The sequence below is a fragment of the Porites lutea genome, chromosome 13 (assembly GCF_958299795.1).
Source record: "Porites lutea chromosome 13, jaPorLute2.1, whole genome shotgun sequence".
Classification (NCBI taxonomy): domain Eukaryota; kingdom Metazoa; phylum Cnidaria; class Anthozoa; order Scleractinia; family Poritidae; genus Porites; species Porites lutea.
In genome coordinates this window covers 2,606,650-2,620,504 of record NC_133213.1, presented here as the reverse complement: position 1 = coordinate 2,620,504, position 13,855 = coordinate 2,606,650, and the positions used below count along the sequence as shown (strand labels likewise).

The 13,855-nt window shown below is 39.7% G+C and overlaps 2 protein-coding genes and 1 long non-coding RNA gene across 3 annotated transcripts in view; 1 reads left to right on the top strand and 2 right to left on the bottom strand.

Annotated features, from left to right (window-relative positions):
• LOC140923311 (ADP-ribosyl-[dinitrogen reductase] glycohydrolase-like) overlaps nt 1–4,084 on the top strand; it is a 42,323-nt gene extending 38,239 nt beyond the window's left edge. The window contains exons 8-9 of the mRNA XM_073373407.1: nt 3,031–3,098; nt 3,840–4,084. Coding sequence (XP_073229508.1) covers nt 3,031–3,073 — 43 coding nt within the window. The 3' untranslated portion in view covers nt 3,074–3,098; nt 3,840–4,084. The remainder of the gene's footprint in view (nt 1–3,030; nt 3,099–3,839) is intronic.
• Nucleotides 3,862–7,028, bottom strand: LOC140923312 (uncharacterized). Its single transcript, XR_012164148.1, has 3 exons — nt 6,845–7,028; nt 4,644–4,745; nt 3,862–4,002 (listed from the first exon to the last, which is right to left on the bottom strand). It is a non-coding gene; the product is annotated as an uncharacterized lncRNA (long non-coding RNA).
• A 1,617-nt stretch (nt 7,029–8,645) lies between these two features.
• On the bottom strand, nt 8,646–10,622 carry LOC140923579 (uncharacterized). Its single transcript, XM_073373655.1, has 5 exons — nt 10,526–10,622; nt 10,288–10,329; nt 9,672–9,869; nt 9,028–9,129; nt 8,646–8,777 (listed from the first exon to the last, which is right to left on the bottom strand). Exons 1-5 carry the CDS (start codon nt 10,562–10,564, stop codon nt 8,646–8,648), a joined length of 513 nt encoding a protein of 170 aa, XP_073229756.1. The 5' UTR covers nt 10,565–10,622.
• Nucleotides 10,623–13,855: the final 3,233 nt, after the last annotated feature.

Here is a 13,855-nt window from a genome sequence, read left to right as displayed (position 1 = left end):
TTTGTTTGTTTACGGCAGAAAACCGGGAAGGCATTTTGCTCGCAACTTACGCGAGTTTGGCGTTGCTCGCTCGGAGGAACTGGAGGTGAATCAGTGAATAGTGCAGGATATTCACTGATTGGGTAGCCAATCAGAGCGCTCGAAAAACACTATCCACTGTTTTAGTATATACTAAATATATATATATATATATATATATATTGAGGCTTATTGATAATTACAATACTGAATAACTGTTGGTTTTCACATGACGTCACTAAAATTCAAACTAAAAAACTATCGATCCTACCGAGATTATACTTTCACGATGCATTAGAGCAGCTGAAAACTAATTTTCATACAAATTTTCGCTTCAAAAGGGTTCTTGGTTTTGTGATAGAGTACGCTTGAATTTCTAAGCTTTTGCGTGACGCGGCATTTACATGACGGCCAAGAGAGTATTGTTTGAAAATCTGTATTTTTATTACACCCCGATTGCACGTACTTAACAAGAACGGAAATATTATCAATGCTGGGTACTGAGTACTTTTTGAAAATTACAGTTCTCAGCAAGAAAAACCATTGTATCCTAGTGTCGTGTATGCCGTACGGCTGTTCTTCACGACATCACAGTTTTAAGCTAAAACAGGGTTTATTTCACAGCTTCAATCCTCACAGTACAATAGGTCGCTCATACACTACACGAAATCGTGACTTTCTTGAATCTATAAGCTTTAGTTTTTAATCCGATCTGTCACCAAGTTCTCTTTCGCTCAGTTATATTGTTAATTTAATTGGATACTTCGAATGTTTAACCCCGCAATCAGTAAAATCTGACAGACGAGGGAAACTATTAACTTAATCACAAAGTTTTAAAGGAGTAAAATCATGCTACAATCTTGCTTCATAACAACTAGTCGCAAAAATTACCGCGAAACACAAAAAAATGCCCAATCCGCAAAAATAAACAACCGCAAAAATTTCGTGCCACACGGTACACCCACCAAGGTTGCTTTGTATCGACCATCAATTATCATTTTCATTTATGTATAGTTTCAGTTCAAACAGTTTAATGAGACCCGTGGGTTGGGGTTGTGTCCGGTATGGGAATGGGTTTAGCAGGGTTACTTCCTTTCATACGCTGTCAGCAACTTCTCGTTTTCATACAATGCATTATTTCTATCTAGTCTAGGTTTTATGGCAGTCCAGTATACACCTTCTGGTGTCTAGTTAATAAAGTTCCACCTTAAACTTAGAGGCAACTTAGATGTCAGATTTCTGTTATCAGACGTTTGACGTCTGATTTTAGATATCTGTTATAAGACGTCTGGTATCAGGTGTCTGATAACAGACGTCTGATAACAGTTGTCTGATATCAGACATCTGACGTCTGATGCCAGATTTCTGTTATCAGAAGTCTGACGTCTGATTTTAGATGTCTGATATCACCCGTCTGATTTTAAATGTCTGATTTCAAACGTTTGATGTCAGATTTCTGTTATCTGATGTCTGATGTCAGATGTCTGATGTCAGACGTGTGATGTTAGGTATCTGATAATCAGACGTCTGATGTGAGATTTGTTAGCAGACGTCTGATGTCTGATTTTAGACATCTGTTATATCACATTTGGTGTCTGATATCAGAGGTCTGATAACAGTTGTCTGATATCAGATGTCTGATACCAGATTTCTGCTTTCAGACGTGTGATTTCAGACGTCTGATGTCAAACGTCTGACGTAAGATGTTTGATGTAAGACGTCTGATGTCAGGTGTCTAATATCACACGTCTGATAACAAGTGTCTGATATCAGACGTCTGATTTCAGATTACTGTTATCAGATGTCTGACGCCTGATTTCAGATGTCTGTTATAAGATATCTGATGTCAATTCTCTCATATCAGACGTCTTATAGCAGGTGTCTGATATCAGACGTCTGCTGTCAGACGTCTGATGTCAGGTGTCTGATATCAGACGTCTGCTCTCAGACGTCTGATTTCAGATTTCTATTATCAGACGTCTGATGTCAGATAGCTGATATCAGATGTCTGATGTCAGACGTCTGATGACAGGTGTTTGATATTAGACGTCTAATAACAGGTGTCTGATATCAGACGTCTAATAACAGGTGTCTGATATCAGAAGTCCAATGTCTGATTTTAGACATCTGTTATATGACGTCTGATTTCAGGTGTCTGATATCAGACGTCTGATGTCAGATTTTAGACATCTGTTATATGACGTCTGATTTCAGGTGTCTGATATCAGACGTCTGATGTCAGATTTCTGTTATCAGACGTCTGATTATCAGATGTCTGATGTAAGACTTCTGATGTTAGGTGTCTAATATCACACGTCTGATAACATGTGTCTGATATCAGACGTCTGATGTCAGATTTCTGTTATCAGACGTCTGACGCCTGATTTCAGATTTCTGTTATAAGACGTCTGATGTCAATTCACTGATATCAGACGTCTGATAACAGGTGTCTGATGTCAGACGTCTGCTGTCAGACGTCTGATATCAGGTGTCTGATATCAGACGTCTGATAGCAGACGTCTGATTTCAGATTTCTGTTATTAGACGTCAGACGTCTGATTTCAGATGTCTGATGTCAGACGCCTCATTTCAGATGTCTCATCGGAAATTCAGAATAAAGAGTCAAGTCTAGCAGATATTTCTTCAAATAGCAGTTGTTATCCGTTGAATTGTACCGTTGTCGTTCTTCCTTTGGTTTTAGGCAGTGCAAAAGGTTGGCTATTTCTTCTTCGAAAAACGGTGAAAAGTTTCGCCAGTTTCTCGGACAGCTCTATTGAAAAACTGAGCTTATGCAACCTTATCCCAGACCTTTCGGTTGCCGTTCCTTTCCTGGCGATAGCCTGTACTATTGACGTCATCTTAAAGGATATCATAACATCTTCCAAATTTGGTCAAAGCAAGCTAGTTATGAAGAATTGGCCAGGGGATTTGAACCAATTACAACCGGAGAAATATTTTGAGTGATGATAGTGAAGACGATGATTATTAACAACAGCTTTTTTCTTTCTTTAGATTTCTGAATCTCCTTCAGCTTGGTGACCAAGTGGAGAAATAAATTCTGCAAGTAACTTTTTTAAAAGGTATTCTTTTTCGAAAGGACATGCAAATTTTTAGAGAGATAATCTTTCGTCTAGAAACAAGAAACAAAAAAGCTTTTGGGTTTAGCAGTAGATATCTCAGTTTTTACTGTTTAAGAATATACATACAACTTTACGTTCTGAATCGTTGTCAACCCCGTTCCCAGGGTTCTCTCCTACCCGTCCCTACGGAGCGAGAGAGAATCTGGGAACTAGGTTGCGTTCTTATCAATATGAAAAAATAGTTGTCCCAGATAGAAGAGTTACTCTCCCACCCGAGCTACCCTGGGTTAGCAAAATGTTCTTACATTTCTTTACGGTGACAAGACCCGCTCAACCAGGTCACCCGTTTTCGATGGTAGGGTCATGCTCCTAGACAGGCCAACTTTTCTCCATAATTATTAACACCTTGACTCGCCCAGCCGGGTCAACTCGATCCGCTGAGGTGATCGACAATCAGAGCTTACATAGGAGCTGTTTCAGACTAGCATGCCCGAGCGCTGTTGGTCGGACAAAGGGGGCAACTTTTTTGTCATATAACAGCTCGCTAAAGTTGACTCGGCTGAGATGGTGACCCGCTTTCCCAGGATAACCTATCTTCATATAAACAGGGTTTAAGAAAACTACTCATATCGAACGCAGCAATAGATTTCTAAAATAGCCATAACTTAAAGTTGAGTCATATTTAGTTGTGTTTTATTTTGTTCTTTACCTTATTACAGTTTGTATTTCTTGTATTTCCAGCTATTACTGTTTTAACTACTTTACCGCACTGGGGCCATAACTTTGTGACACCTCAAGGTCACACGCACTGCAATAGAGGAACTTTGATTCCTAACAGGGGAATCGTCACGTAAGTCGTCTGTCGACATTCAAATCCCATCTGGCAGCCACAATTATGTAATATCTAAAGGAAATTCAAAAACAAGAGGTACTATTTCACTTCATTGTTATCCTGGTCTGTGGCTATCCCCCAGTCAAGAAGTTGAGTACGTCTAGAAGCGATAGGAGTGGAGCTTTTTTTGTCTCGATTTACGATGACTAGACCCAGACCCCCGCTTGGCCAGAACGGTCAAGTTTACCCAAGAGAATAGCATAGAAGGTCATAGAACAATCACTAAAAGATGTATATCTGCCTATTATTAAAGAAAGGGATGATGGAGCATCAGAACGAAAAAGAAAGCCAATACCTTACTAGCGAGTTGAGATGTAAACTGCATAACTGAACATACACATTAGACTACAGCCTCACGTCGAAACCGGCGGAATATTGTGGGGATGGTGCCGGCAATTATCTGGAGAGTTACCTCCATAGAATAACTTCAATTTTCTCTTAATGATATCCATACATTGTCAAGAGATTAGGTTATGAGAATTAATAAAATGATCATCTAAGAGAAAATGCTTCGATCTTTTATCAAATTCTCTCAACTCATTCTTTAACAGTTTAAGGAAATATATAGAGATCAGTTTGGAGAATTTGTATGTGTATATTGGGGCTTAAAAGGTTAAGCTCCCTATTGAAACAAAGCTGTGCATGTCCCTTACCTGGAGTGTGCACGTGGCCAACTCTGGTAGTTTTGGCAGGCACCGCTGGACTAAACGTGGACAGCAGAAATTCGGTAGACATGTCAGTTCGCTGGCACATGGCTATTGGAAAAAAGACATTAAATTTCAGGTAAAATGTAACTGAAAAAAAAAAGTGTAAACTGTTTGCAAAATAACCGGCCGCTGAGGCCTCATGCCCTCACCACTCTTTTCTTTTGATAAGAGTATGAGGACTAAAATTTGCAAAATTTTAAGAATATTGTATGAATAAACCCGAGGCTGAGATTTTGATTAGGATATAGTTTTGTGTTTTGAAAACCTCTAAATACTGTACATGTGTAATTGTATTGCATACTTTTTGAGCTTCTCGTATAAAGTTATTTCATTCTCTAAAAGTCCAAAGTGGCGAACAAAAAGAAAAAACTTGCAATAACTATAGCCAAATGTTCAATGCTGATGATGATGAACTGTACATGTAATGTATTTGTACCGTATACCAAGCACAATTCAAAAGAAATGACCAAAACCGAAAAGGGTATCATGATAAATTCTTTCACTTTTATTAGAATAATACAAGAATATTTTCAGCCTAAAACAGCCGAAAAATATGAATATTCAGCCTGGGCCGGAAAAACAACATTCTTATAAAAAATGAGTGTTTTTAATTAGGGAACAATGTCATTGACTTGAATCACACCACATTAAAAGAGACGTTGAATGAGGTTATCGCTGTTTTCAAGAACATCATTTGAAATAATAACTACCCGCTTTTTCAAACCCTAAGGATTTAATACAAGTGCTGCTAAGTTCCTTGGCCTCAAAATTTTCGCCGCGCGTTCAGTGCGTTATTTCGAATGGTTCACGTGATGCGAGCCATAAGGGTTATGTTACCGAAGTGAATTGACTGTGAGCTACTGTGTGGGCGTAGGGGAAACCGTACGGGAAGAGGCAAATTTTACTGCCTTTTAGACTACTGACAGCTACTGGCCATAAATCCTTCTGATCGGACTAGCTTACGTGGCTGGCGGGATTCTTGTGCCCGGGGTACTTTAATTTCTTGACAGCGGAGCCGCCACGCGAAACGAGCGGCGAGGCAGCGAGGGAAAATCTCAATCTTCACGCGGCTCAGTCGCCAAAAAACTACAGCACTCACCTCGCCGCTAATCCCGCCAGCTACGCAGGCAGAGGGCTGAAAGGGTCCATTAAAAAACGTCGTCACGTGTCATCGGCTTGACTTTAATTCATTACCTCCTCCACCTCCCCCTAAATGACTGCTATCCTGAAACCACCTTCCTATCTTATTAGGGAGCTTACGAATTGACGACTTTCGCACGACGACTCCATTGGACTGCGTGACGGGCTTACTGCGCATGCTTATCTGGGCACTTGCCAGCGTCGCGCCAAAGTCGACGCCGTTGTTAACAGCGATTCGCCGGCGTCCTAGAAAAAGCAGGACGTGAGACTAATTTTCAAAGTTTTCCCTACATACTTCAGGGGATTTTTCCAGATAATTCAAGTATCACATTAGGGACATGTTCTTTACATATGTTTTCTATTTGTTTGTTCGTTTTCATTGGAGTAACGACCCAAAGAATCAACACCGTAGCTAGCGGTAGACAAACATAAATTAACACCGAGTGAAACCACATTGGCAAGATGGTACCAAAGCTACAACTAGACCATTGCAAACGGTTGTCTCATCACAGTAACTACAGCTGTTCAGCAAGGTTATAAATGCTCCACCTGTATATAAACGCGCCTTGCATTCGTCCTTTGTTGTCTCGTCTAAATCCGTAGTTAACTCTGAGTTTGTTGACGAAACGCATAAAAGTACAAATACAGTGAAATACTCGGTCCTTTATAAATCTGTTTCCATAAGCGTCTACAATACGAGCTCTCGTTTCTCTTATGAATTTAGACATTTTGGTTGAACAAATAAGCTTACTTATGAAAAGAAGAAAACAAACAAACTTCAGAATCGGCGGGAAAATTTGCCCGCCGCGCGCACCAACGTCGTCGCCTTTACTACGAATCGTAAATTCAAATTTCTACAGGACGGCAACGCAGAACTATGACGTGACCCAGCGGCGGCGTCGTGCGAAAGTCGTCCATTCGTAAGCTCCCTATTATCCGATAAGATGGCCTCACCGGGCTTTAATACAATACTTTCGAAAATGAAAAATATTTCAAGCAATTCTTACGGCTAGTGGAAGAAATCTTTTCATCCTGGCTATAGCAGAGTTTTGATTCTTGTCCATGTTGACCGTTTCCACTTGAACATCTATACTATTCGGCATGCATTGTTTAACATCGGTGACAGTTCCTTGAACGATGAACTTTTTGGTCAGAATGCACGTGAGACCAGCTTGGCAGGTGCAATCCTTGACATCCTACGAAGGGAAATGCAAAACAAGAGAAGGGTTTCTTTTCAGGGAGTTTCGCTTCTCTTGGTCACCGGGGGTTTTATACGGAGAGGCTCCGGTCCGAGGTCCAACCACTTTCCCTTTATATACCATTTTTGATAGAAAGGGCACCCCTTTCGTATACCTTCTATTGAAGAATGGTACCCCTTTCACACGCCTAGTTTACAGCTTTGCATTTCCTTTAACTGCTGTACATTCACTGTCTTTAAAATATGAACAAATCACAAAACCAGAACGTTTTCTCGACTTATTCACAACCATAGAATGCATATCTCAGCTCTATTGGGTATTTTTACAGACCACAATGACCGATTTCCCTATCCTTTCATACACTTCAATTAGTGAAATCACTACCCTTTCATATACCTGAAGCCTTCCTTTTCGGGCGGAGCCCCCCTAAAAGGCCATTATAGGGATTACCCTTCCCCAGTCTTTGTCATGGTGTTTGGAGTGCATCGATTTGCAGGTTCAGTCTGCAATGGAGTGACAAACCGAAAATTTTACTACCGAACGTAAACTCACCGGGTTGTTGCATGCTGCAAGCTTAGGAAGATCCAAGCAGCCCTTAGGGAACAAAAGTAGTTCAATAAATACATGGCTTGTTTTTAACAGTACATACCTGGTAATAGGGAAGGTTAACGAGTTTGTCAGTAACTCTATGAAACGGTTTTGAGACTTACAAATGACAGGCCAATAAGAATACCAGAAAGAAAGAGAATCTTCATAACGTTTTACACAAAGTGAAATGTCTCTGGAGATTTTCTTGTAAAGAGTAGCTGGCGGCAGAGGTGTGCGTTCTGTTTCTGTTATGTAAGAGAAGGCTTAACGGAACTTTAATAATTCTTATTTATAATTAAAGCAAAACGTTTGCAATATCAGTTGTCTTCAGCGATTTATAAACAAGGATCTAAGCTGTTCAAATGTTGGCATCCTATGTTCTTAAAATTAATATCTCTTCGTAGCCAGGAGATGTCTACTTAACTATTGAAATAGAACAAAGTCTGAAAAGAATTCAAAGCCAGTCCGGGTGTTCATAAGCTGACTAATTGCAATTGTATGTTTTCATTTACTAACATCGTTGTAGTATTTATAAATGAAAGCAAACAAGCGGGGGGTATTGACATTAGCCATAACATTTTTGCTTTCGAAAACCTCAAATCAATTAAAATAACCCAATGAATTGATTTAGCTGCATTCAAAGGCAAAGCTTCATTTGCTATGTAAAGATGTCCTTTTTAAATCTCATTTTATGGTGCGACATATATCACATTAGGGTCTCCCGGTAAATCATTTCTCAAACAATCTTTGTGCACTGAGAAGCATGGTCTTTGCCCCCGGGGGGTGGGGGAGTCTCCGCCCGAACGGATACGTACTTTTTCAGGCTTTATTGGGATTTCACAAGTTGAAGTATATGAAAGGGTGGGGAAATCTGTCTTTGCGGTCTGTGAACGGACCTAAAAGGGCTGACAGACGCATTTTATGGCTATGAAAAAGACAAAAAACCTTATCTGTCTTTAAGTGTTCTTTTATTTCAACTACGTATACTCTAGCTGTAACTTCGTGTGGCAGTCAAAGCTTTTTAAGAAATATCTCCTCCTGGAAGGGAGGACACGCACTGTAGTAGCGGAACTTTGATACCAATGATCGGAATCGTGACTTCGCCTGTCTTTTGGCATTCAAGTCCATCTTGACAGCCACAGCTGTGCAATATCTAGAGTTGAAAATACAAAGCACTCATTTAGGCAAACTGAATATATTATATTGGTAATTAAATGTAACTGATAGGGCCGTTGAATAGTGCGCCTGTTATAAATACTCTAATACTCGGCAAACTTCCGTATCCTTTCATAGCCAGCATTAACTCGTGGAAAAATCCCCGAGGCATGAAAAGGGAACCTCTTTCGAGCGGAGTCATCTAGTACCAGTATAGCTGATGGTAACATAAAGACTTTAACATATACCTTTAGAGAGCATTCTGCCATCTCTGGCAGTTTTGGAAGGCATCGGTTGACAAAGCGAGGACAGCATTGATTCTGTTGGCAATCACCCTCAGAACGGCAACTCTGTATAAGAAACAACAAGCAATTGTTTTAAAGATGATGTGTTGGGAAAGGCTAAGTGTTACTTACCATTAATTGAGATTGAAACAGAGACTTTTCAGCCCAAACCTCAATGCCGTTGGCGTTGACTCCATCGCCAATATTTGGAGAGGACGTATCTGCTTGAATGGCCAACGACCTACCCACTAGGGAGGGGTACGAACAGGACTCAAAGGTCCCATGTAAGGCATCATCCCCACCCACCATATAGCTAGGTGTGGCCCCTGCGCGATTGTTACGTCCTTATTGTTGTTGTTGTTTTAAATCCCACAAGATTCAGTTAAGAGAAGTCTGGAGATGGGTCTACATTCAAACCCAATTAAACTACTTTTCACTAAAAAGAAAGGAGTTAGACCCGTTGGAGTCCCATGGGTTTTGTTCGATTTGGGAGTGGCATCTTGAGGAATTGTCGGTCATTGTTGCCTATAGTACTTTCTGGTGTGGCGGGTAAATTGTGTCAATACTGTTATATTTGCAAAACCCCTCTTTTTTTGTTAGTTTCTTACTTGGCCTGGTAACTGAGGTAATCCAGGTAATAATCGACTGTTTCTGGAGGTTCGATCATGATCCTTGTTGACTGTTTCGACGTCAATCTTCATCCCTTCCGGCATGCACTGTTTGACGTAGGCTTTTTGTCCTTTCATGATGAAAAGCTTTGTCTGGACACAGGACAATCCAGCTTGGCAACTGTAGTCGTCGCCGTCCTGAAAACAGATACATCATGAGAAAAATCGAGTAAAACAGCTCCTCGGATAACTGAGTGAAGGGGTAGAACAGAAAAATAAAATAGAACACCAGCTTTACTGACGACGCCTTTAACATGAATAAATCTGTCAATGTCAATGGATTTTTTTTTAAAGTCGTGGCGTGCAAACCTTAAAAAAGTTACCAATAAATTCTTTAATATCGTAGCAAAAAACCTTGTAACTACTTAACTATTCAGTCTTCAATATATTAATGGTACCAGTGAAGCCTACGAGTTCATAGCACTTTTCTAACCAGTTAAGTTCTCAATATCGTACATTCAGGCCCTCATGTTTGACTAACAAAATCTTTGATGTCGTGCCAATTACCTCCAATACGGGATTACCATTTACCAGGGAACAAAACCTCAGAACTTACCGGTCTGTTGCAAACTTTAAACTTGGAAAGATCTGCGCAAGCCTGGGGAAATGTAATGTTTTTTGAAAAAGAAATATATGAGCAACTGTGATTGAATACCAATATTTGAGCATAAGAGTGTTTCGAAAAAGCTTTATTTTACACCTGAAACTTCCTTACGCCAAAATTGGACTGAGCTATAATATTGAAAGTGTACTTAGGAAAAGAAATGTAAAAGTCGCCCAGCTTTTAAACTTACCAAGCCAGTGCAAAGAATTAAAAAGGTAAAGAACTTCATCTTTAACTGATCGACGAAATGTGGCTCAGTTCACCGAGACAACTCGGGGTTTATTTTTCCTGCGCGCTGAGAGAAGTTTCTTATTGTCGGGCTATATTTGCTTAATGTGTTTGGAGAGACTAGACATCGGCGATTTTACTTTCAGCTTGAATTCTTTTATAGTAAGTGCAGTAGATTGATGATATAAGAGCTTTTAAACAATAAAACCATACCAATTTTTTTCTCTTATAGAATAAAGTTATTCAACTGTTTTGTGCAAAAAAAGAACCTGATTTAACTGAATACATGCATTCTTGCTTAACGTCAGCTTACTAGAGCAATCCCTTTTAAGTAAAGGCATTACGACACGTTTAATTTACAAATTGAATAGTTTAAGTTATTTTACATGATTTTAAACTGCTTAAATTGTGCTCGCCTCACCAGCGAGCGTGCTGCTCACTTTTTCTCAACATTCGTAATTTACGTAGAATCTAATCATATATAAATAATATATACTTTTAATATAAAATGTCGTCTTGCAAGGAAAAGCTGAATAAATCTAATTCCTTGTTCCTTTACCCCCCGGGGGGGACTCCGCATATGAAAGGGGTGGGGACGCTCGTCGTCTCGCTTAGGGGTGTAAATTTCGGATTTTGGTCTCACTTAGGGTGTTCTGGGCAAAACGCCATCATATTTAGCCCTGAAGGTCTCGTTTAGGGTTGCACGTGAAAAAATATGAAAATATATAAATTGTTTGTGTTTCAACATGGTCTCTTTTAGGGGTCCAAAAAAGCTTGGGCCAAGCCCAGATCGGTCTCCTTTAGGGGTTTAATTCAAAATTTCCGACGAGCATCCCCACCCCTTTCATATGCGGAGTTCCCCCCCCCCCCCGGGCCTTTACCGTCTAACTCGAGCTAACTCGGATGTTAATAATTTTTCCGGAAAGTATAATTCATAGCGGGCAATGCAAGGGTTCCGTGACAGATATCACTTTGTTCCAAAATTAGCTCTACATTTTTTGTTTACTACTGCATACTCCAGTGATTGACCTGGCTTTCGCGGTGAAGCGTAGGCAAAAGAAATCGTGCTATACGCGCTTCTCTTCGTAATCATTAATATTTATTCAGTTTATTCTATTTATTTCCGTGTTGGGCATTTTAACTTTATTCAGGGATATATGTTATATAAATAAATTTGTTTTTAGGTCGGTTCGGAAATCAAAAGTTCCACCATATCTCAAATATCTTTTGTTAAGGGACAAAGGATGGTGTTTACAAGCTGTCAGAACAGCTGTACACACTTTAGTTTTTACTAGCAAACCTTTGCTGGTCAGTTAAGTCCTTTGCTAAAGGATTTTTGCACCGACCTCTTTGGTGTTGGGATCAATCAAAAATAGAAGTTGGACGCACGGTAATTGCAGGAAACATCATAAGTGTAGTAACTGTTTCAATCTTTCACAACTAAAGGTTTAACTGAGGTTAAGAATGCGAGGACAGAATACGAGGACAAGATATCTCACCCATGTTGAATTGGCTAAAAACACTGGACCTCCTGATTCAAGTTACTAGAGAGTGCTACAATAACGTGTGCGAATGATCTTAGGAAATCTCCTTGGCACAATCTGCGGGAAACATGTCTGGTTCTAACAAGTTTCTTCTCTCAATGACGGAAACATTACTGTTACTGTTTTCGTTAGTTTTAGCGCCTACACTGCCTAAGTTCATTCTTGTATTTCTGTCGCCGGGCGGGGACACTTAAAAGGGGGGAATAATATGTTAGGGTACATTGTTGCTCAGTCTGCTTCATTGTATGCGCTTCTCTTCGTAATCATTAATATTTATTCAGTTTATTCTATTTATTTCCGTGTTGGGCATTTTAACTTTATTCAGGGATATATGTTATATAAATAAATTTGTTTTTAAGTCGGTTCGGAAATCAAAAGTTCCACCATATCTCAAATATCTTTTGTTAAGAGACTAAGGATGGTGTTTACAAGCTGTCAGAACAGCTGGACACACTTTAGTTTTTACTAAAAAGCCTTTGCTGGTCAGTTAAGTCCTCTACTAAAGGATTTTTGCACCGACCTCTTTGGTGTTGGGATCAATCAAAAATAGATGTTGGACGCACGGTTATTGCAGGAAACATCATAAGTGTAGTTTCAGTCTTTCACAACTAAAGGTTTAACTGAGGTTGAGAAACACCTCTTCAAGTTTGCTCAAGAAACACGGAAACACGTTTAAAAGATAGAAATAGGTATTCAGCTGTGGAATAGGAAAACAAGCGTTTCCTGTTAACGAAGTTCGTTTACTTAAACCTGGAGTTGGTTCTCACTTTCGCTTCCAAACTTGAATCATAATCGGATTTCACTTATCTCATTAAAATCTAACCTAAGGCCACCCGTCCTAACACCTTTCGAGTTCTTTGTTCTCTGTTGAACCAGTTTTAGCCAAATTTCACTTACTTTTCTGACCTCAAACTAGAATTTCTTTCGATACAATCTTAGGAAAATTTAGTTTCTTCCATACTATTGTTTTGGTTCCCTGTAAAGGAATTTGGTATTAGAGATATTTCTATTTTTGCAAATTTCTTCCACGCGTAGTGGGAATCAACTCAATTTCAGTTCCTTTTGTTTTCTAAACTCTGACACTTGCTAACACCTTTTCCTTGCATATGAATGTCATGTAAAACTGTAAAAAATCAATTAACTTAATTGTTCGATATAAATAGAACCTCTTTTGAGTAGCTTCACAGTTACGCCTTGAGATCTGAGGTAGCCAAGACAGGAGTTTGTAACTTCAACGGAAAGATTAAAACCATCGTCAACTGCCAAACTCTGGTTGTGTCACCTCTCTTCACGTAATCCTAAATTTTGTAGAAGTCCCCCTCTACATCCCCGTACGGGCTAGATAGGCGTATTTGTCGCCCCATGAAAAAAAATCGAAGACAGGCTTGTAATCTGGATTGCACACCGTGGATTCCGGATTCCAGGTACTTGGCACTGCATTGGAACTTGATTCTGGATTCCTGTCGTCATTGGGATCCAGATTCCTTGAGCTTTATTCCGGATTCCAAAGCCTAGCCTTCCAGATTTCACAAGAAAAATATCCCTGATTCCGGTTTCGACAAGAATTTCCCAGATTCCGGAATCCGGATTCGCTTGGATGCGTCGTTATTTGAAATGGTGTCGAATGGAAGGATTTCTCGTAACTGTACATATTCAACCAGAGCCGACTGCCGCTTTTATCTAAGACTAACTCTTCCATAGATCCTATTAAAATAAACCAAGACGTTTAAAGATTTTTGCAACTACTT